General features: G+C 41.1%; 1 protein-coding gene across 1 annotated transcript; it reads left to right on the top strand.

Moving 5' to 3' along the window:
* The first annotated feature begins 4121 nt into the window (after positions 1-4121).
* LONRF3 (LON peptidase N-terminal domain and ring finger 3) lies at positions 4122-24014 on the top strand. The gene is made up of 12 exons (XM_036401848.2): positions 4122-4814; positions 6010-6128; positions 6690-6812; positions 9005-9160; positions 10533-10776; positions 11450-11540; positions 14686-14800; positions 15201-15322; positions 16019-16177; positions 17177-17339; positions 18133-18282; positions 18984-24014. Exons 1-12 carry the CDS (start codon positions 4193-4195, stop codon positions 19140-19142), a joined length of 2223 nt encoding a protein of 740 aa, XP_036257741.1. The 5' UTR covers positions 4122-4192; the 3' UTR covers positions 19143-24014.
* The last annotated feature ends 233 nt before the right edge of the window (positions 24015-24247 follow it).

Here is a 24247-nt window from a genome sequence, read left to right as displayed (position 1 = left end):
CTCCAGGTTTGGTTATGCTTCAAGGGCACATTGTGAATCCCCCTTTCAGTGTCAAGCAGTGAGAGACACAGCCTGAGTGGGATGCTTGCTTTGTCAGTCCTGAGGTCTTGTCAAGCTGATCACCAGCCAGTCATCAATTAGGCAGGCAGGGGTTTGTGTGGGAAGGGCACTGGGTTTTTTCTTATTCCACAGTTCATGGACCAGTAAGTAACAAGAACCTTTTGCAGGCTCTGTTGGTATTTTATATTGAGAAACAACACCCTGTGATAGCATTGCTCTCTCTATTGGTGCCTTGCATTTATTTAAACTGGATCATGTATTTGTGTCTTAATTGTAGTGATTCTCTAACCATGGCATATGAACATAAACTTCTCTATTAAGCCTTTTCTTTAATTTTCTTTGTAGAGGACAGAAATTTTTTTTCTTTTAAGATTAATTAATTTTAAACAGATTTAAAGTAAAACTTGGACTTGATAGTTTCTCAATGTAAATCATGTGTGTATGATAGCAAGGATGTCCAGTACATGAAGGAGTAGTCACAATAGGCAGAATACAAAATAAGAGGTAAAGATAGTTAAAGATAGTTGCCAAAAGTCATTCAGAGGTTCAGTGGCAAATTAACACAGAAGAACACACACATCTTCTCCTCTTGTTCCCTATGCATATGTTAGTGCAGCTCCTGACATAATGGTCAGGCTTCCTGCCTGGTATTTTTTTTGAAATTGCCTGAACTGCATGGGCCATTAGTCAAAATCTGTTCTTGCTATGGACTATTACAGCATGTGCAGAGCACATGGAAATAAAAAGTCATCTGTATTTGTGATGTGACTTTTCACATCCCTTCTTCCTCTAGAGAAGGAGCTCAGTCAGTGTGACTGGTGGTTTGGAATTTCACACTTGAGTTAGTTGTGTTTCGAGAGGGGGGCAATGCAGGTTTATTGGTGGCTTTTGTGGACTCAAAGCCTGATGCAGTTTATGGATTCAGAAGAAAGCTGAAGAATGTAGTCATGCTCTCATGCTGCTTGTTATGCCAGCCATTAACTGCTGGAAGAAGATCAGTATTGTGCTCATTGTCATTAAAAGGAAGAAATTAAACCTCCCTTTGCAGAGAAATCATACAAGGGAGATGTGCTTTTGCAGAGTGAGTCACCTCCTCACTTTAACTTTTTCTGTTTAAGTAAAGGATAAATCCATTCTTGATCTCATGAACAATGCAGGTAGGCAGGAGGGTGCTTTTTTGCCTCTTTCTTTTTTTTCTTTTGCCTTCTAATCAAGTACACCTCATGACCTACTGCTGCTCCAAGTCCATGAATATATGTATGAATGTATGAAAACTCTATGCTTTCAGGATGTGTTATATAAAAACACCCCAGCATATCTAGATTATGTATGATCAATTCACACAGCTGTTTTTGCTAAAAAAGTCTCTGCAGAGCCAGGCCTGATATCAGAGTCAAATATTTAGTAGTTGTTTGACTTCTAGTGAACAGTAAATTAGTATCTTGGCTTTAAAGTATTTTGCTGTTAGTGACTGTACGGCTCACTCTGTACCTGTCACACCCCACCAAGTACTAACATTTACCAAACACCACACATACCAGGAACTAGGAGAGGCACAGCCAGCTGCTTTCTCCCCTGAAAAAGAGGGTCACAGAGTTGTTGCCCATGGGCCATCTGTCATAAGGTCATAACTATTTGCAGGCTTGGGATAAAGCTCTGTGTTCTGAACCCTCCTTAGCACACAGCTCCCACCACGGGGAGTAGCTCATAAGCACAGCTGCTCTTTTCCCTTGAAATGTTTCAGCCATGTCCTGCTGGTAGAAGAGAATTCCCAGAAGTGCATTTCCCAGTGCCTTTCTGAGACTCCTTTCAGTCCAGAGTGCTCAGACTGCCAGCCAGCCCTGCAGCTGCTTTCATACATTGAGAATAGGAACTGTGGAAGCTCCTTGCAGAGCCCAAATGTTGATTGCATTTCCTATGATAAATCTATTCCCCTTCCCTAGCTTGAATTCATGTTCTGCTAGAAACCCTCCCTTTCTACCATGACTTATCTCTTTAAGTGTCTGCTATGTAACTATGTAAATACTGGTGGCATTTCTCTGATAGAGATTGTCACTGCATTGCTACTGGTAACCAGTGGTTATGTCACTTTCCCTCGCTTGAATAGGCTTTGACTCATAGTGGTTTTCAGGACAATGGTTATAAAATAACACACTGAGGGGTTGCCGAGACTATAGTTTTGCAATAGAGACAACTGCTGACCTCAAGGCTCCAAGAAAGCATTTTTCTTCTTTTTCTTAAGGGTTTTGTTCTTTAATAGCATGAGATTTTCTTGCATGGAAGTTTGGAAAACAAGAAGTCTATGTTAGCAAGCTGGAGCCTGGAGGGAAAACCCCACACTCCTGAGCACAAATGCTCATTCTTTCTAACTCTTCTGAAGCACTGCTTAACTGAAATTTTCAGTGCTTCAGTTGTCCCACTTTTCTTTGGTTTGCTTACTGGCAGCCTGTGCCATACTTTGGATTATTGTCTGATTTAAATGATGGCAGAAAGAAGTACTGAAACCAGTGCTTATTCAATTCTGTTTCTAATTAAAGGACTTGCTTGAGAGCAGCAGTTAGATGTTAAACTTTTTCCTTTTTTTAAGATTCAAGAACCCTAGAGAAAAGGACCAAAATTTTGGCACATGCAAAATATCCTTACATCACAAGAATCAAAAGACAATTGAAGGATCTGATGGCTGGCTTCTCTTCCCAGGTACAGATCTGATTTTCTGTATAAGCATAATGTTGCCCACACATGGACACAAACATCACAGAATTAGTGTGTATCATTAAAAGTTAAATCCAGATTTTAAACAGCTTTAAACTAATTTTTCTTTTTAAATCTAAGGTAATCTGAATTTTGTCAAGTATCCTCCCTAAACAAGGTCTTGCAAAACTCAGGTTGCCTCTCCTTTCTTTCATCTTTTCTCTGGTCCATCCAAGCTCCACAGGCAGGGCTTGTCCCTTAATACCTGCTTAGCTCACGTAGTCTAAACTGGGGAGTCCAGACACTTCTACAAGTAAGAACATGGAAATTAATTCCTTCAGCCCCTCTCTTGAGCTTCGTGAGGAGGCTGATTATATCAGTAATAGGATATCACCAGAAATTTCCAATTCTGCAGTGGATTTTAAGACAGTGTGAAAAGTGCTCTATATTTTTAGACCGTATGTATACATAACATGGGCATTTCTGGTAACTGTAAATATGCATAAAGCTGCAAACAAAAAGCATTACACAACTTCTTTTAGAACAGCTTCTTTTCTGTAGTAGCACAGGTGCTTTTCTCCCTAGACTACATTTAGCACAGACAGTTACACAACTAGTGCAACTGTCTCATCCAACAAGAATTGGTGGGAACATGCAGATTGAAACGGTCAACAGAGCTGCTCTTAAATAAAACAAAGATACATCACAAGGCATGTGCTTTTTCTTCGAGAATCTGGCACGGACAGGTAGAGCTGTGCAACATGCCACACTGCAAAACTAAATAAACACAACAATGTTTTCCTTAGTTGTTCTAAAACCAGGAGTACCTGACATTAAAATAGCTTCACTACTCCGTAGATTCCCTTTAAGAGAGTGATTAACTGTGTAGCTACAAAGCTTCGCGATTCCAACTCCAGCAGGAAACGGCATTCTCGCTTTTCAAAATCACTGCGAGCCGATGCTTCTTTCGCATTACCGGAGGTACCAAAACACCGGACCCTGGAGCGTGTCTCACCGGGGCGCCGGTGCAGACCGGCGGGTCAAGCCCAACTCCGCGCCCGATGTGCCGGGTGGGCAGCGCTCCCCAGCCGGGCGCCCCTGGCTCTCCGCACGGCTCAGACCCCGGCGGGACGGGGTGTCCTAGGGGGCGGAGGAGCCCTCCCGAGGGGCTGCGAGCCCCGGGCCCGGCGCGGGGCGGCCCCTCCCGCCGCGGGCCGGGCCCGGCGCGTTACAAAACCGCCTGGTTTTGTAACAACCTGCGGGCGCGGCCCAATGAGCGCCGCCGCCGCCGTCACGTGCCCGGGTTTATATAAGCGGCGGCGGCGGCGCGGGGCGCTCCCGGCGCGGGGCGGCAGCAGCAGCACCATGGCCCGGCGGGGCCGCGCCGCGCCCGCGCCTCACGGCGTCCCGCGCCGCCCGCCGCGCTAGAGGAGCCGCCGCCATGGGCTCGCACCTGCCGCCGCGTCCCGAGCCCCAGCTGGTGCTGCAGCTGGCGGCCGGCGCTCTGCAGGCGCAGAACTTGGAGGCGCCCGGCGGCGGCCTGGGGCCCGAGTGGCAGGTGCTGCTCGGGCGGGCGGACGCGCTGGCCTTCGGCGGGCGGCTGCACGAGGCGCTGCCGCTGTACCAGCTGGCGTCCCGCCACCAGCAGCTGCGCGCCGAGCAACTGGAGAAGCTGGTGGAGTGCCTGGCGCAGAGCGTCCGGATCAAAGAGGGACTGCCCGCCGCCGGGCAGCCCGCGGCACCCCGCGAGTGGGACGTCTTCAGGTGCCGCAAATGCCAGGGCTTCCTCTTCGAGCCCGTTTCCTTGCCTTGCGGACACACGTTCTGCAAAAAGTGCCTGGAGAGGGACCGGGCGCCCGAGCCCCGCTGCGTCCTGTGCAAGGAGGCTGGCGGCGCGGCGGCCGGGCAGCTCCTGCGGGTCAATGTCATCCTCAGCAACCTGCTGACCAAGTGGTTCCCCTGCCAAGTGAAGGCTTCGCAGCTCCGGCACGAAGGGAACCTCCTCTACAAGGAGAAGAAGCTCCAAGCTGCCCTGCAGAAGTACAATGAAGCGGTTAGCCTAGGTAAGGGCTCCCTCTCCTATCCCTTGCTGGTCCCCGGCTCCGCGCCGGGGCAGGGATAACTTTCCACCGGCCGGGGCTCGCTGGCGGCCTCTCCGGCGCCTCTCGCTCCACCGAGCCCAGGGCTCGGCCGGGGATACCCCGGTGTCCGGGAGCGTGCCGGGGACGCACTCCCGCTCCCCGGGCCGGGTCCTGGGGCGGGTGTCCGGAGGGGAGCCCCAGGGAGGGGTCTCAGCTCTTCGGCCCGCGGTGAAACTGGGTCAGGAGAGCAGCGGTTGCGTAAGCCCGAGCCTGCGGTCCGGCCGGGCTCCCCCCGGCCGGCGCCGTTGTGTAACCGGCGGAGCCGGGCGGGAGCGGAGCGCCGCGCCCTGGGCATCCCGCCGTGCCCCGGGAAGGGCTCCGGGCGCGGGATCCCCGCCGAGCACCCCCGGGCGCGGAGCAGCCGCTCGCAGCCCAGGCAGCGCCGGGGATGCGTGTCCGGGCCCGGGCGTGTCCCGCACCCCCAGCCCGCCCGGCCCCGCCAGCGCCGGGAAGCGCCTGCGGGGCTGCGCAGGGAGAACTTTGGATGCGGTCTTTTTCATGCAGGTTTTCCTGAGAAAAAGTGACTCACGCTGCAAGTACTAAGTAGAAGTTAAAGGCAAGGTACTATAGGGAAGCGTTTCACTGAAACGAAAATGTTCCCAGCAAAAGTGCCTAGCCTTCCCCCAGCACAGGCTGTGTCCCGATGCTGCAGTGGGTGTAACTCGGTGATCGTTGTAACCCTACCTGATTCTTCATGCTGTACCTTCTTTTTCTGTGTTTTGAGCTCTGGCATGAAAAGAATTTATCACTTAAAAACTTTGATGCTACCAATTTTGAAACTCCTCCCTACAGTATGACAGCATCCCTCCTGCTGTTTTAAGTGTCTCCTGTGTGTCTCTACCAACCATCTGATCCTCAGTCAGTGCTGGTAATTTATTGTGTGAGTGTCTCAGCATTTATTTATGCAATGTTCTCTGTAGTTATATAAGACATAACTGGCATTTTGTCTGGAGTTACCCAAAGAGGTTTCCAGATTTAATTTAGTACATGGATGTTTTGTGGGTTTCTGCAACTTGGAAGCACCAATATGTGTTTTAAAAAAATTTAAAATTAAGGAATAAAGCTTATGTAACTAATTTCTTTTTACCTAATCAACCACTTTTTCTATTTCCTACAGCTCCAAATGACCACTTATTATATAGCAACCGGTCCCAGATTAACTCCACTTTGAAAGCTTGTGAAGATGCTTTGCATGATGCAGAAACAGCGTGCAGGCTCCAGCCATACTGGTTGAAAGTAAGTTCTGACTCCAGTTGCACTTTTTTAAAACCTTGATAGTGCCCTGATAGAAAACAGTTGGAATGGTCAGACAATGGAATCTGAGGGAAGCTTTAAGTCCTGTAACTTTTGGACTCCTGCAATTTGCGGACATTTAACCAATATATTCTTGAGCTTCCTGGGGTGAAGAAAGAGAGTGCTAGTCCTGGAGAATGAGCTCTAAACCTTGACTTGGATGAATATCAACTTTGTGTACTCTCTAAAAATTGAATGCTAAGAACAAAATCACTATTTTAGAAGATGGATGTAGGGGAGGTAGATGTTTCCAATATCAGTTGGGCTCAGGTGCTGTGAGAATCATACTTGCACGAGTGGAAGAATATCCTGTTTATGCTTGTAGTTTTCAGGACTGTTGTGTTTAGACTCCCAGGCACTGGTGGTGTCTAGGTGTAAGACATGGTTATGGTGACTTTTCCTGTCTAACTTTTCCTTCTTCAGAAAGATCTTTTGTACTTTCACTGTGGTTTTATTGCATATCCTCTTGACAAAAGCTGCAGCTGTGGATGTGTTTCCTTGCAGGGTCACCTAAGGAAAGGACAAGCATTAGCTAATCTGGGGAAAACAGAAGAAGCTTTAAGGGAGTTTCTATTCTGCCTTGCTCTAGATAGTGGGAACAAGACAGCCAAGTCTGAGGCACAAAAGGTGAGTTCCCTAAATCATCTAGATCTGCACAATTGTTTTCAGGAGCCTCTCATAAAGGAGGATACAAATTTTTTTCTTTTTCCCTCTCTCATTACTGCAGAGAGCTGGATGGAGATACAAATCCAGACTGTTGTTCACATTTGAGTCATATATTGCTGATCTGAAGATAGGAAGGTAGCAAGAAAATATAATCAGCAGCCATTCAGTGGATACAGTTACAGTGCTAGCATCAAAAAATTTGAAGGAAAACTGAATTGTTAATAATTGCCACCCACAGACTATTGTGATTCTCAAATTTCTAATTGATTCCTAGCCTGGCAATCTATTCCTAATGCTGGAGTGCAGAAGAGGGGGAGTTGCTATTGAATGATGAATCAGGCCAGTGACTGGCAGAGCACAACACGCAGCACTCATCAAACTCCACTTGGGAGCAGCAGCTTTCTTCCTACTGCCAGTCATGCTGCCCCAGTGTCAGTGTGTGCAGGAGGTGTGGAAGAGGAAGCAGTCAACAAAGGAAGAGCAGTTTTAAAAATAGTTTTTTAGGGCTGCTAATAATTAATGCTAAATAAGCAAAAAAATGGATCTGCAGTGAGGCTTTTTTCAGATGCAATTTACAATGTGTGGGAATTCTTAGATGGCTTTTTTGAATACTGCTGTTTTGCCCACCCCTCAAATCTCTGGTATCCTGTAAATCAGTATTTTGACATTTGATAATTTTTTTTGTTGCTGTCATAGTTAAAAGGCTCAGTGTTGCAATGATTATTTAGGGCAATAAAAATATAATAGTTTTATTTTCCTTTATGGCAGTGTATTTATGCCATTCTCAATCACTGGTGGGACTGGAACATTAAGGTTTCTATGTTCTGTAGCACATAAGGCTTTCTAAGCACAGTAGAATTCTTACAGTAAAACTCTACTCACAAAGGTAACAGAGTATAACCTCAATGGTTGTAGTGAAATTAAATTTCTCTCATTTTATATATGGTTGAGATTTCAGCCTCTGTGGGTTTTTTTGTCACTGATGTTTGAGGGTTTTGTTTGCTTTTTTCCCCAGGGCTTCCATGCAGTCTTTCATTGTCATTATGTCATGATTTGTGCTCACAGTCATGCTGGAAGACTTTCTGTGCACTAGAGCAAAAAGACCAGAAACAAACAGATATGTTTCTAAATTCTGACTCCAAATAGCCGTTTCCAAGACATTTAATTTCTGAGCAGTGGGGCTCTGAGAAAAACTAGGCTTCTTATGACTGAAAGAATTACTTGTGCACTCATCAGACACAGAGTTCATCCATGATGCAATATTTTACTGGGTCATTTCCAAGGCTGGTCACATAACAGTGACATACTACATTTTACCAAATTCTTTGGGTGCAGTTGTGATGTTCTGCCTGTATTAACTGACTGCCTGTGTTAGTTTGGACACAGTGTGATCCTGTGAAATCCTTTTTGGCTTTAAATAGAAATCTCAGCTGTCATGTGGCTTCCTCAGGCATCAGCAGGATCACCTCAGTAGTATGTTGAAATTAGTTTTTGAAGTGTGAATCTTCTATTCATGTCTGTTTCTTTGCTTAAATATTCATCTGATAATCTATGCCATACAAGAGGCTTCAAGCTGCTACTTGAAACAGATTCACTTATTTTCTTATAGAAAATGAAAAAATGGCATTTTTCTACTGCCTACCTTTTTTGTATTCTGACATAAGTGAATTAAAAATAGCCACAGTTTACAATATCAGACACATTTACCCAACTGATCTTGGATTAAGCCTGTGAGATGAGTGCTTTCTGTACTAGTAAACTCCTCTGAAAGATGATGTGCAGCAAAAAAAAAAAACAAAAAAAAAAAAAAACCAAACAAAAGCAATGACCCAAAAGCATTTAAGAAAGATATTAACAATTTCTGGTGAGCCCTGAACTGCAGGACAAAGAGGACAAAGGCATGTGTGTGTCACATCACAGAGAATGGTTAGTGACTCTGTGGGCTTGTTTAACTCTGAAAATGTTCCTTGCTGTCTGTTTGGCCTGTATTGCATTAGCTCTTGCACTCTTTGTTCCTACCCTCGTTTAAAGGACTCTTTAAATGGTTTTAACAAAATCCTGGATGCTTCTTTCAGCTGTTCCCTTACTTGCTTTTTCATTTAGAGGTTGCAGGGAAGGAACTAAGCAGTGAAGTGTTCTGTTTTATATCACAGCTTCTACTTAGTTTGTTTTCACTGATCCCGGGAAATGCTCAGGAACACTTACCCGATATCCTGCAGCTGTTGTCACATCACTCTAGATTAAAGGGGAATCTCCTAAATTCAGTGGGATCTGGAGGCACCAGCCATAACCTACAAAGGTTGCTCAAGGTAAAGATCAAGTCTGATGTGTGGTTCTTAATTTGTTGTGTGTTTTGTGTTCACATTGGGAAGCCTTCTCTCCTTTTTGCCTCTGGGAGATAGGAGGATACATTTTCTCAAATTTTTACTGAGCTTCAGAACATACAAAACAGTGTTAACTTACTGAAGTCCCCTTATTTGACTTTTTTTTTTTAATAGAACTCCTCTGTTCTGATAAATTTTATGTCAGAATTAAGTGGGTTCTACTCCTGTAATTATCTTTAGGTCTTCCAAGTAGTTGGTAGTGGAAAGGAGCCTCTGTAGATTGGATTTAGATACTCTCAAATGCTGTGAAATGCTAAAATCTAGAGCTTCAACTTGAGCTATAGCTGGTGATGCCAGTAATCAATTCATTCTATACTCTGTACAATACTTACAGGTTATTGTAGGGCTACGTAAGATATGATAGCTACTTCATAACTTTGGTTTTGCAGCTGCAGTTTTGTAAATGGCTGCAGAAGTTTACATTCATAGGTTTGTAAGGATCACTTCTGCTTCACTGAGACCTGAACTTTGAGATGGGGTTTGCATATATTGTATATTGAGGAGAAAACTTGGCTAGTCCTTACAGACAGAGGTGGAGGTTTTGAGCTGCCTTGTTGAGACTGATAAGAAACAATCAGTGGCATTGCCCCATGGAAAGGCTGTTAGGATATTCTGACAAGAAACCCTTTTGCATGACTTTGACAAAACCATTCAAGGGACAGTTCACTCATCTTCCTGCATGTTACACATCACAATCCAGTGTCTGGTTTTGGGTCCATCCAGGGAGGTGATGTTACAAAGCTGACAGGTGATGTCAGTGCAGGGGCTGCTCACAGGATGTCCTGTGACCATACCAGATAAACCCTGAACGGTTTATCCTCTGAGAAAGGAATCTGGCTTACAAGAGGAAGCTCTGGACATTTTCTCTTTTATAAGTTTTGTGTGTTTTTACTGCTTCCTTAAAATGAACTGAATTATTTTGGTTTTTCTGTTGGTTGATACCATCACTGTGATGTAAACAATATGCATTTTCCCATAGGTTCAGTGATAACAATATATTTAACATGAGATCTAGCCACAGTTTCTGCCTGAATCCAGTTTCACAACCTTTGAGCTTTAAAGCCACACAAAAGGGCTGAAAGGCCTTAATGGTGGGGAGGGGAAATCAAGTTTGTTGGTTTCTTGCTTTTTGGGCTTTTATTTTTTTAAATTAGGATTAGCAATTCTCAAACTCTTGCTTCTTGACCTACAAAGTCCTTCCTGGTGATCTATAATATTAAAGATTTTTGACAGGTTGAGTTTTTTCCTTACCAGGTTGTTGGAAGATTGGTCTAATGTTAGTCCTCTCTTCACACAGGTCAATGTGGAACAGAAAAAGGGTTTTTCCATTCAAGAGGAACCAAATGTAACTACTTCTGGTTGTTTGAGGAAACCCATACAAATTACAGAGAGCAAAAAGGACTGCTCAGAGGAGGAGAATAAATTCACCTCCATGCCAGAGTCTACTTTTCTCCTCTCTGAGAAATGCAGCCTCCTAAAAAGGAAGTGCTGCTCAGAGGAGGTGAGAAATGCTGAGGTGCCCTGCAAGCTGATGAAGAAAGGTATGCTTAATTACAGGACAGGTTCCATGGCAGGCCACCCATGGAATCTTTTCTTCTGTAAGATTCAGACAAAGAGGGACCAAATTCCACTTTGCCTTTTATCTTTTTTTTTGTCTAATCAAGGGATGCATGTTGTGAAAGCTTTACTGTGTGCAGAGAGAAAAAAAGTCTAAATAGGGGCAAAGAAGGTTGGGTCATGTGCTTTCCTCAGCAGAGCCCAGAGTCTTTTAAAGAACATCAGTGTTGCACATGGTCTTAGCACTTTCTATAATAATTCTAAAAGTTTTAAAGTACAAACTCTATTTGTTCTTGGTATCTGGCCTTGTTTTCATGCTGTGGGATGTATTTACAATGGTATGAGAGAAGAGTTTGTCTCACTTTAGGCTTTCAGCACTAACAGAATGTTTTGACTTTGATTGCCAATGCAAGGCCAGATTGATCCCTCTGTAAGTGGCTATAATGTGACCAAAATTAAGGGGAGATGTGCTGATTTGTGCCAAGGCTTTTGAATTTGAAGCTTTGATTAGAAATTACTGTAATGATGCTTCATGGTTCAGTAAGTTGCAAGTATATACAACACACATTTAAGTATCAGATGCTGGTGTAAATACATGAGATGGCATTGTGCTTGCATGGTTCTGTTCAACTGCCTTTTTTTTTTTCTTATTGATAGACATAGTTGATATTAGGGAAAATAGTACTGGACAACATATTCCATTTGAAGTTGTGGATCCATCAGATTTGGACTGCTCCTTGTGTATGAGGTGTGTTCTTTTCTCACAGATATCTATAGCTTTCCAGCTGTATCTTCCTCTCTTTTATGACCTAGAGATTTTTCTAGCTTGCTTACTTATTTTTGCCTGTGACATGAAATTAGCTTTGACTGTGATTGTTACTCCAGTGATGCATTTCTAGACCTTTGGTTCTGAGCACTGTTGATGAGTGGGCACTCTTTGATCTTCTCTGGGCTGGTGATTGATTTGGAAAGGGCACACAGTCACGTGGGGCTTAAGCATGTTAGAGAAGGTTTGCTCTCACCTCTGACAGAGTGCACAAACCCACAGTTGTCACCTGGGAATTTGTGGAGCTGTTTGTCAGAAAAGCATAAAATACCTAAAGAGACCACATCCAGTGAATATTCTGAGTTTGCATGTGAAATGCTGTGTTGCTGCTATTGCAATAGGAGGATCCTGTGAGTAAGCACTCGAGTGTGCTTTAACTCTTGCTTTAGAGTTGTGTTCCTCACTTTACTGAGGCAGTCACTCCATTTGCTTGAAGATTTCTTCTTCCAGTAGAGAAAATTGTTGTTAATAAAGCAGCAGTTATTCCTGGGAACAGCAGTGGCTTAGTAAATCAAGTAGGAGTTGTCAACTGCACCTATTTTACTACTTGTTTTGTACAAAACATTTTCACTTTGGCAAATACATTATCTGGGGGGGGGTTTAGTGACTTAGAAATATTGGGAAGGTGTTTCACTTGCTGCAGTGGGCGTTGCTTAGGTTGTTTGTTTTTTTTAATTACCCAGATTTATCTATAATTCATATTGGGGTTGGTTTTGCACAATATTTTAAAATTCTTAAATAGCAGATAGCCTCTTTAGGGATTTACTTCTGAAGGCTTGTGTTTTGAGAAATTTGGATTTTGTTGTTTGTATGCAGAGGAGGAGGCTTCAATTTGTTTTAGACAAACTGAAAGCTTTGAGGACCAACTGCTGTATTGTCTGATTTGCTTCTGCTTGGAATAAATCAGATCTGCCCCCTCTCCCTCTGCCTGTCTACAGCTGAAGTATGTTCCAAAAGTTTGTGCAGCTGTCAAAACACTCAATAGTGCAAAGAGCAAAACTTTCCTCTAACAGAAAGCCACACAATTAGTCTTAGATGGTTTGGTGATTCTGCTTGTTTATCATTGTGTCCACAAAACATTTTTCAGATGTTATAAATAAAATTAATTAATCCTACTTTCTCATCCCCTATGTTAAATCAGAAACAGCCAGACTACAATACATTTGTGAAGGAATTAGCCCAAGGATTACTGTTTCCCTTATAGAATAGAGGATGTATAGGTGCTGTGCCTGGAATTGTAGTCCCAAATGCAGACTTTGCCTTCAGAAGGATGTGGGCTTTATAACATCACTGCACAAGGAGGGCTTGTGCTCAGGAAAGCTCTCCTAAGATCTTTCTGGTTATTTATGCAGACCCATTGTAATTACTTCCTGCCATGTTCTTCAGAAGCCTTTTGGGGTTTTGGTTCCTGAGTGCTTTGGTCTAATTACCCAGTAACCTACTGACCTGCTCACAATTAACTGCAGGAGCTGTTATTAACCTGTTTGTCTGATGGAGTGGCAAAAATGTTATTGATCTACCTTTGCTCCAGCAGCAAGCAGAAAATACAGAGTAGTCAAAGCAAGGTACTAGTGAGAAAAGGAGTGTTCTTCCACAGCATCTTAGTTTCTGTGTTACAGTAGCTCAAAATAATGTCATGACAAGTCTTGGTGTGTAGTATTTCTTTCTGCAAGTCATGGAGCTTGTCCAGGTCCTCTTAGAGTTGTTAGGAAAAGCTGCTGCTGGCTTTTGTGAGAGCTAGGGCAGGCTCAGGAATCTTAAGAGGAGTATTTTCTCTTTATGCTGTGTTTCAGATGAAGTCAGTCCCAAATAATTACATATGCAATGCAGTGCTTACTGGAACACTGGGGTAGAATTCAGTGTTTCACATGGTTTAAGTGAGGTTTCTGTTCATGAAACAGTTAACAAGTGTTTTCAATTATACCATCAAGTTGCAATAAGATAGGTGTGGCATTTTAGATACTATTTCATATGTTCCATTGCTTAAATGTCAATGTTTTTAGTAACTAATGACATTTAATGAGCTCTCTATAGCAGTCTTGTTAAAAGCCAGTTGCATTCTTAAATACACTCATCTTGTCAAAGATGCTGATAAACGTGAGTTTATGTATTTTAATCTCCACATGTTTAACAGAACATAGTGTACTGTTTTGATAAACTAATACTTTTAAGAAAAATTATTAATTCACTTAAATTATAATGAGGCTAGTATTTAAGACCTTAAAATGTTCAGACAGTATGTTATAAAATATAGTATATTCCAGACAATTTAGTATCTAGATTTGAATTGTTTCTATTTTAAAGAAAAACTTCTGTGTTATTTACAGCTCCTTAAGGTCTTTATTGACAAGGAAACATGACTTTGCAGTATTGCATAATCATAATAAGGAAAAAATCTTTATATGAAAATAAGTGTCATAGAGGTCCTTGAAATGGGTAAAGAATAGGTACCATGATACTTTGAATACCTGCCCTTATATATTTAAATATTCTTCCAGATAAAATATGAACCTCCTGTCACTCATTTCCAGAAAAGCAGTCCCTTGAAGGTTAAAAACTCTATTAAAAAATACCCATTAGAGCTGGCAATAATAGAATCATGCCAAGTCCCAGTTTATTGTAATTACTCATGTGGGCTATTACTGCAAATAGGTATTTTGTGCTTAGCTCCACACATACAAGTAATCACGAAATTTCAGTAATAGTTGTGGAAGTATTGCTCAATTTCATTAGTGAAGTCAGATAGTCCAACTTCTGGGTCTGTTTATTGCTCACACAGAGGAAAATTAAAAGCTGCCTTGTTGGAAGTTCGTGACAATATTGTCCCTCACATTCACTGAAGTCAGAGTTTGTGGGCTGCCTTTCATGTTGGGTGGCAATAACAAAGTCTGTAGGCTGAATAAATACAAAAGTTGGTTGAAGAAATTAAAAGCAAGAAGAGACTTTGTCCCTGTAGTAGTCAGTAGTTAAGTTAGTAAATAAATTCAGCTATTTTTAGTAGCAACTTTTTTCTTTTGCTTTAGTACACGATATTGTTGTCTTTTTGCTCTTGGATTTTCCAATCCAGGCTCTTCTATGAACCTGTCACTACACCTTGTGGACACACCTTCTGTCTCAAATGTCTGGAGAGATGCCTGGATCACAACCCAAAATGTCCCCTGTGCAAGGAAGGGCTCTCAGAGGTAATAGTTGGATTTTTTCAGCATAAGTTCAAGTGCTACTGGTAGGAACCACTTCACCTTCAGACAGCCTTGATATTTCCCAACACAAAAGAAATATTACATAACTCAGGAAGAATGTGAATTTTAAAATGCTCCTGTGAGTTGCCAAGCATGGGTAGTCTCTGTTCAAACCTTAGGACCAGGCCTGTACTTAGAAAATCTGTAGGTGATTTTTGCTTTCCAGATTTCCTAAGTGAATGTCTGTAACACAGGAAATAGTTAAAAAAACAGCTCTTCAGTGGCAAGTTTGACAGATGATAGAATCACAGACATCAGAAAATGGGGTGATGTCCTTTGCACAGGCACCCAAACACTGTGAAGTGCTGGATGTTCTAACTGCTTGTGTGTGTTCTTACTGCAGTGTTTGGCTATGAGGAAATATTGTAAAACAGTGCTAATGGAGGAGCTAATAGCCAGATATCTTCCAGAAGAACTCACTGAAAGGAGAAAGATTTATGAAGAGGAAATAGCAGAGCTTTCCAAGTACGTAATCCATTTATGTAAAATCCCATCTCTAATTCTGCTGCTGTTGGCTGGGAGTGGCTCTGGCTGCTGTGGAACATGAGCTGAGATGCTGATAGAGCTTCTTTCTCTGTACCATGTGATTTCAGAGAACAGGGTCCAGGGGAAACTGTGCTTGAGTGAGCATAATAACTAGACACTGTGCTGAAGAATAAAGAGAAGTAGAAGAAAGAGAATAAAGAGAAGTAGTAGAAGTCGCTTATAAACAAAGTACAAAGCAATGTGTCTGCTTTCAGTGGACCTCTATGAAAGGCACAGAGTGAGAAGCAGTCTGACAAGATGGGGTTTGGAATGTACTGGATAGGGAGAAATGGGATTAAGGAAAATAAAGAAAATGAAAGCAATAATAGAGATCCAATAATGTTTTCACAAACAAATCCAGAAAGCTTAATGAACAAACTGTCTGCTATTAAATGGTATATAATTTTCTAGAGTATTTAGTCACTTAAAGGGAAAATAGTTTTAGCTTTTACTATTCCATTAAGAATGAAATTAAGCTTTTACCAATAATTTTAGCTTTCATTATTCCATTAAGAATTTTGTGCTAAAGATGCTATAATTTCTATTTAAAGACAGTCACAATTTTAAAGCATATGAGCCTTATGAGTCAGTAGTTTGGTAAAACGTCATACCTGATTTGTCCTTTCTTTCTTACAGCCTAAATAAGAATGTTCCCATATTTGTGTGCACCATGGCCTATCCCACAGTGCCCTGTCCTTTGCATATCTTCGAGCCCTGCTACCGGCTGATGATCCGCAGGTGCATGGAGACAGGCACCAGACAGTTTGGCATGTGCATCAGCGACCCTGTCAAGGGGTGAGTGAACAGCTTGGACCATCTGAGGCACCTTCTTAGTCTGGAGCCAGTGGAGAGGAGCAGAAAGGTCCATGGCTGTAATATCTGTGGTAGCTTTCCAGTAAAGTTTCTTCCTGATCATGCAGGTTAAAGACATTGAGGAGGCAGAAGTTTCTCTTGAGCACTTGGATTCTGACTAATACGATGGTCTGCTCTCTCAAAACACTCAGAACTGAATGTGTGTCACATGTGACTGAGCTGCAGACCTTCTGTAATACATAAAAAGCAAGTGTATTTTTCTCCTGCTTTTAAATCTGTTTTGGCACAAGAAATCAAAATGGCAGCAAGGTGTGTCCTTGGGCTAAATTTCCTTAAATTATAGGATATGTTTATATCCTTTATATATTTATAGTGGTGGCTGCAGAGCTATAACATGACCTTCATAAGGACTGGCTGAGCATTTACATTGAGCCATTTATGGTCAGACTTAGGTAATTTGACTTCAATGTTTGACTCTATTTAGCTTTTCTTCCTTCTTTTTATGCTATAAACTTAGTGGGTATTTATAGTCTGTGAAAAGTATGATTTGCAGAAAATACTCACCTGCAAAGTAAAATATGCTGAAATAGTGCAAACACTTTTTTCATCATAGATTTCCTTGTCCTTTCATAATGCTAATATTCTGAATTGCACTTGTCCTTCTGTACAAACTGACTGAACATATTAGGATTCTGAGGAAAGTTTCCTTCTGATCTGTGTATCTTTCTGTTTCATAAGATGTTTCCTGTATTCCAAAACATCCAGTTAGCATTAATCAGATTAGACAGTCTGAATCTTCCTGATAGTTTTGCAAACAATTGTGGAATAATTTGAACTAGAGCAGGTCAGTGCTATGAACAATAGAAATGAGCTGACATTGGTAAATACCTTTGTGGCAGGGACTGGCTGCATGGCAGCTCTGTGGAACTCAGGGTGGAGAGAATAAGATTTGTTTACTTGCTTTTGTTCTGATTTCAATAGGTTTGCAGATTATGGCTGCATTCTGGAGATAAGAAATGTTGAATTCTTTGCTGATGGTCGCTCTGTTGTAGACAGCATTGGCAAGAGGAGATTTAAGGTGATCCAGCACAGCCAGCGTGATGGATATAATACAGCAGATATTGAGTACATTGAGGATCAAAAGGTAAGTTCAGAAATATTTCATTTAAACTGTATTACATGTGAAATTCTAAGCAAGTATGTTTTTAGGGAGTTCTTTTTTTTTTTTTTTAGAAGTTTCTAAAAAAACAAACTTGTGGTATTTAATAACTGCTCATGGTTAAGGTGGGAGGCATACTAGTCAGCACAAGCATGCACACACACTGCCCAAGTACTGAAGAGTGTTTCCTGGAGGTATTTATCAGAGGACCAGACTAAGTGAATCCAGTCTGAGCTCTTACTGCTCTTCTAGACAGAATAACTGCAGTTTATAAGAGGGTGGAGGGGGAGCCCTGCACCGTTTGTATGGAAGTCAATTTTAAAATCACTATTCAGGTAGGAAGCAGCAGGATTTGGGTGTACCATAACCTTCAAAATTGCTTGCATTAATTAATTCTTTAGAGATTTTGGTATGTAATGGGAAGATGAAATGTCTACTCTGAGGTTCTACTGATTTTTTTTTTTTTAAAGCTTTGCACAATCTTTTTTTCCTGTTTTTGTGTGCTATTTGTGTAAAGGTTTTTTCATATGAAAATCCAGAAACTGCAAATTCTACAAATAGATATTTTTGGTTTAGAATAGAGGCAAAGTGAAGAATTTGGTTAGTGGAGGGTCATCAGAAGGGGGAACACCAAATGAACTCTCACTATTTATTCCAGAACTCTTTTGGCATGGTTTTTTTTTTTTCCTTTCCCTTACCCAACCCTGAAAATCCTATGCCTTCCCCAGCATGCAGCCTGAACTAACAGTAACCTTCCCCCTCTCATTTCTCATTCCAGGTGCAAGGACAGGAGTATGCTGCATTACTTGTTCTCCATGACTCTGTCTATGATCAGGCCTATACGTGGTTTAACTCCCTCAAGCAAGCACTCAAAAGTCGAATTCTCAGTCATTTTGGTCCAATGCCAGCTAAGGATCCTGACCCACAGGTATCCACAATCAGTGGCTTATGTAACTTTTAGGGACAGAAATAGCAGGGATATCCGATAAGCTGGCAGGCATTGTGTTTTAAGATGAAAATATGAATACTCTGCATTTACCCCACGTAAGCTGAGCCTCTAAATTCTGTTGCCACACACCAGTGGTAGCACAGTTGCAAAGAAAAAGTTTGTATTTAATGTTGATAACTTTCTGAGGCTGTTTATCTCACTGCATTAATCCCAGGAGACTGAGCTGCCTCTTTGCCTGCTCTACTTCCCCAGTTAAGTGACTGAGAGTAAATAGGCAACTGGAAACTTCTACTTTTGATAAAGGACTGCAAATGGTGGGGTCCTAAAATAACAGAATATAACAACAAGAGCTAAATATCATAAAGTGTCATAAAGTATGAAGAAGGAATCCCAAGGATCTGGGTCAGTAATAACATGGGAAGAAAACAGATTTTTAAAAATCCAGAAGGCCTAGCTTATAAATTGTTCCTAGCAATAGAAATGCATCCAATTTTAACATTCTATTTTTAGGAAAGGTGCCACTTGTTTGTAACCTGTTTCAGGCCAACCAGTAATGATAAGCCATTAGGCTGGCAATGAAATAATCCACTTGCTGCGTTGCTATCGACAACCGCGTTTCAGAGTTAAATCCTCAAAACCAGCCCCTGACTTCTAATTTATATTTTTCCCCCTGACTGCAGGCAAACCCCAATGGGCCAGCCTGGTGCTGGTGGGTCCTGGCTGTGCTGCCCCTGGAGAACAGAGCCCAGCTGCCCTTCCTGGCCATGCAGTCGCTGCGGGAGCGCCTGAGCGGCATCCGCCGTGTGCTGACCTTCATGGCGCGCGCCCGGGCGCGGTGACGCCGGCGCTGGAGCTGGGCAGCTCCCACTGCCCCCTGTCACTCCAGTAGCTGCAATAATGTCTTACAGATCTGAGTGTGTCAGGATGCTTCAAGCCCTGAGCTTCAAAGAGAATGACTTATAAGGAGCAGGGGATGTTTATGGATACTTCAATAGTTTCCGTTCGGAACTGAGACAAGTATTCAATCGCTGCACTGCTAAATTCATAACAAATGTGATAGAACAAAAAGTGATCTTGTTTGCCATAAACCTTTTAAAAATCTTAAGGGTTTTTTTTAATTTATTTTATTTTTATTTTTTAGTGGATAAAGGATAAACTGTGCAGTTTAATGTGAAGCAGAAATAATAAGGTTAATGCGTTATTTCAGTGAACTGCAAAGTCTTTTATTCAAATGGTTCAGGTTTTATATAGCATTGTGTAAAATAATGTTCACAACTTCTGTTTGATAATTTATTTTTGCACTATGATTTTTTTGTTTCAAAATGTATATTATTTATGTGTTCATTCACTAAAGGAAAGTGAGCTGCTCTATTTATAGTGTTTTTACCCTGTATTTATGACTGGGGACAAAAATGATGATTCTTGCAGTGCACAAGCAACTGCTTTGATAATTTTTCAGTTATTTGTGTTCAAATACTTTGAATGTTTTTCTACTCATCCCCAGTTCTGCTGTAGCTTAAGAATGCCCCCAAAACATCCTGCCTTGAAGTCTTCAAATACACAGATTGTCAAGTTAGTTCAAGCACAGCTGTTGAAGGTTCATCCTATGCTTGTGGACAGGTTCCTGATGCAACCAAACAGTCAAGCACCTGCTTAAGCATGTGTTTATGTGCTTGGGTAAATTCAAGTACTGATGGTTGATGTCAGTGGGAATTGACCATAGTGTTGACAGAAGGATCTAACCCCTAATATTTCACAGAACAGAATAACTTGAAGTTGAATTTATATCTGAACTCTTTCTTGCAAAAATGGACAATGACTACAAACAACTGCGAAGAAAGAGCTGCAATATATGGAAAGTGGCTTATCCTAGAAAAACTGGAAGTACTGGTGTCATTTCATTGTAGGCTAATACCTAGATTTTTTTTTCATCAACTCTTATTGCTGTTAAGATGAGTTTTATTTCTTTTAACTGTTTGGTGGGGTTTGGCTTTGGAGTGTGTGTATGGGAGGGGGAGGGGGGAGTTATTTTGAACTGTAGGACTCAGAGGGTAGTTTGTGTCACATAAGAAGGAATATGTTGTAATAAATGCTATTTATTTCACCCCAATCTTCAGGTTTCTGTTAGCTTCAAATCTCTACCCAGCCATTGCTTTTCTCTTAAGAGATTGGGTAGTGTTGCTAATAATAGTTATCTCCCAAGGAAGGCAAGTGAATTTTAGCATGATTACTTCTAGCTATAAAGCAGGTAAAAATAGGGCAGAAATGAGAACAGGAAGTATCTTGGTTTTGATTTTCTTTTTAATCAACAGTTCATGTACTTGTTTTGCTGCTTGTATTGCTTACAGTGTACCACTTTCTGGGACTGCTCTTACTTCCATCTGATTTTGACTTTCACTGATTTCAATGTGAGCAAAACTGGGCCTTTATTCTAAGCTACTGTTTTCCTTTTCGGTGGCAAAAACTAGAATGAAGTGAGAATGTTGGAATGCTATAAATTTCTTTGGGTTTTTTTTATGCAGGATAGCACTCTGCCATTTCATGCCTTTATGAAAAAAATGCAGTAGGATTTAATGGAACTTTTCTGCACGTTTTTCCATTATCTCATCAGAAATATTTGTTAGTTAAAATTAGTTTCCATAAAGCTACCTTTGTTTCCCTTTTGTTAAATTCTGTAGAACTTTTTTATAAGGGTACCAAAGAAACTAATGGAAGGCAAACATGTTTCACCCTTGTGGTGCACATGGAATCTGTGTCCTGTTTGCATTGAGCTACTTTGGAAATGCTGTAACTTCCTTCCACACTGCTGGGTTGCTGCACTTCCTCCGTGAGTGGTATTTGGCATGCTCTAAACAATGTAGAAAAACACCTACATCTTCTGAACAGTACCAAGTGATGGTGGCTGACACCTGCTATGGCATTTTGTGTTCATAAGTCAACAAAGTGATTTCTATTTGTTTGGAAGTGAAGCTGCATTAAATGCAATTCTTCCACAAATCCTTATGTACTATTGCACAGCATAAGTGTCTCATATTGCTCCCACAGGAAAAACAGCTTCCACTTCTGTTACTCTTATCTGTGAGAAAAGGAGCTTAAATACCTAATTTAAACTGTTTTCTCACTGATGTAATTATTTTTTTTATCCTGCACGCTGTGTCTTCTACATACTCATTCTGCCTATTTTGTTGTTTTAGAAAAGATGTCATGGAAAGAATCCTTGATTTTAAAGATGAATATTGTCTTTTCTGTTACCCTTGAGTAAAGCTGCCAGAATTTCCAAGCAGAGACTTGTGTCCATGCCCTGCATCGTGAGCACCCAGTGCATTTGTTGCAGCCTGGAAACACTGGACCTACTGCATGTAATGCAAACAGGTGATCTGCATGCACAACAAATCAAAATTCCATCTGTACAGGTACAGTAGCATTCTTGCTGGGGCTTCTCTATGGCCACACATCCTAGATTAATGGCTAAAGTCTGAAAATTCCATCAGAAATGAAAGCCAATACTGAGAAAGATATATGCTAATGAACACAAACCTGTCCAGGAAAAACCAGTCAAGGAGTACCCTTAGCCTTCATTATGTTGAGATGGTAAAGTTTCAGTAATGATGCTTAAAATAAAAAAAATCTAGGTTTGCCACACTACCACTGATTTTTTCAGTTACATAAATAAGTACAAGGATGTAAATGCAACATTTTTCACAGGCATGAATAAACAGCTGAACAGATTTAAAAATACCTTCAGTTTAATTATAGAAAGAGCATTGATCAGATAAAATACTAATTGGGGGAATATTTTATTTAAGCTGCTCACATTTTTCTAGACACCAAACCCAGTTTTATAACCAGTCCTGCTCATCTGCTAAAAACAAAAAACCCAACAAACCAAATCATGATTCAAATTTGTATTTCCTGTGTGGTCAGAAGTATTGATTAATTGTTGTGGGAGCATAGGCTGCTTAGACAGTAGTTCAGTAGTTTTAATAATGAAATGATAAAATGGTGTGATAGGCCTTTATGCTAAGTCTTGAGTGACATTCTGGTGTTAGCTGTAAAAGTTCCTCTTGCTGTTTTTCTGTAATTAATTTGAGTGCTGCTATCTTCCATGACAATGTAGCAATAAGAGATACCAGCTGTCAGACCTGTGGCTCGCCGTCCTTCTGTCCTGCACCACTGCTCACTGACAGAACACCTCAACCATGGATTTATTAATCCAAAGATTGTTTTAATCTTAAAAAAAAATAGTGGATCTGGATGTAGCAGGTTAATCTGTGCTGTAGAGAAAGAGCTTCATAGAGTTGAGTTCTGGTTTAGATGGTCTTTTCACGGAATCAGAATCCCAGGTTGAAAGGGACCTCAAGGATCAGCTGGTCCAACTTTTCTTGGCAAAAGCATGGTCTAGACAAGGTGGTCCAGCAAGCAATCCAGCCAAATCTTACAGGTGTCCAATGTTGGGAAATCCAACTCTTGCCTGGGAAGATTACTTCAGTGGCTGATTGTTCTCATTGTGAAAATTTTTCTTTTTAATGATTTCTACTTGGTGCTGAAGTTCTACTGGTGTTTAAATCAATGACAGGGGTTGTATTTAAATGTAATGTTTAGGAATGGAGAACATGTTCACAAACACTTATTTAAAAAAGAAAGTGAAAATTATCTATAGGGGTTTTGTGCATAAAAACCCCATGGACCTATATGCACTTAGGGTAGTGCTCCCCATTTCCCCCAAGTCCTACATCAGATGAACACAATCCCTCTTTTCAACCCCTGCTTAGTTCTCATTTAATTCACAACTGAAACTGTAACTAGTGCAGCATGTAGTTTAGGAGCTGGGGTTTATTTCCAAAGCCCAGCAAATCACTGGAAGTCTTATGGCAATAGCAAAATGGTAGTTTGAGCAAAGTCACTCTCTTGAAACACTTTGCTAAATAAATATTGTCTGAAAGAAGAAAGAAACTAATCTGCTTAGTCAGGATTAAAATGGTGGATAATAAAAACCTGAACTATTACATTGACTTACTCATCCAGGTATCATGTGAAGTGCTTACTGATGTTTGATTTTCATAAGGTCTAAAGTAACCCTCACATAGAAGTGCCTGTATTCTGTTATTGCCATTCTTGAGCTTTTTAATAGTCATAGCCATATATTTTATAAATATAAAACATATGCAGCTTTTAATCTTTACATTCAGTTTGCAGAACAAAGGTTTACAGAGCAGAAGTGTAGCAAAACCAATGTAATAGCTTCTATAATTCCCTGAAAAGGAACAGGAGAAGTACAAAAATGAGGAGCAAAAGACTATCTGTGTAAGATGTCTTAATTTGGAACCATATACTTGTCCAATTTAATTCCATCAAGCTATGTGGTTACAAGAGTGCCAGAAATATATCTATCAAGCCATTTTAAATAAAATGTTTTGTGGACTTGTATATTCCATTTGTTTGTAAAACATCCTTTTGTGCACTGTAATGAACTTGAAATGAAACTTAAGTTATACTCTCATATCACTGGACAGAATACTGTTCAGCTACCTCTACATAAGTTTGAAGTAATTTGTTTTTTTCCAGATTTGTTTGCATTGTCATATAAAATATATTTTAAAAAATCATAGTCCAAAGAACCTGTATGTGTTTGTAGATGTACTTATAACTATGTTGTACCAACAAAGTCTGTGTGGAGAGTTGTTTCCTAATTAAAATTTTTGTCTTCTTTACTCTTTGGCTTGCATAACAACTACAGAGGCAAACAAATATTACAGGGGAGCTGCTTTTTGCAGGTCTTTTAGATAAGGGAACAAAGAACAACTCCTCTATCCTGCAGTCACACAACAACACTTGAAGTCAAGAAGCCAAACCATAGTAATTAAGTTGTTCAAACCTCAAATGTTGTAAAACATGACAGCATGTGCTGCTGGGTTTTGGGGGGGGTTGGGCTCGGTTTTATTCC

This window comes from Molothrus ater, chromosome 14 (assembly GCF_012460135.2).
Source record: "Molothrus ater isolate BHLD 08-10-18 breed brown headed cowbird chromosome 14, BPBGC_Mater_1.1, whole genome shotgun sequence".
In the NCBI taxonomy this organism is placed as follows: Eukaryota; Metazoa; Chordata; class Aves; order Passeriformes; family Icteridae; genus Molothrus; species Molothrus ater.
Note: the sequence above shows the minus strand (reverse complement) of the source record. Positions and strands in the feature narration are given on the sequence as shown.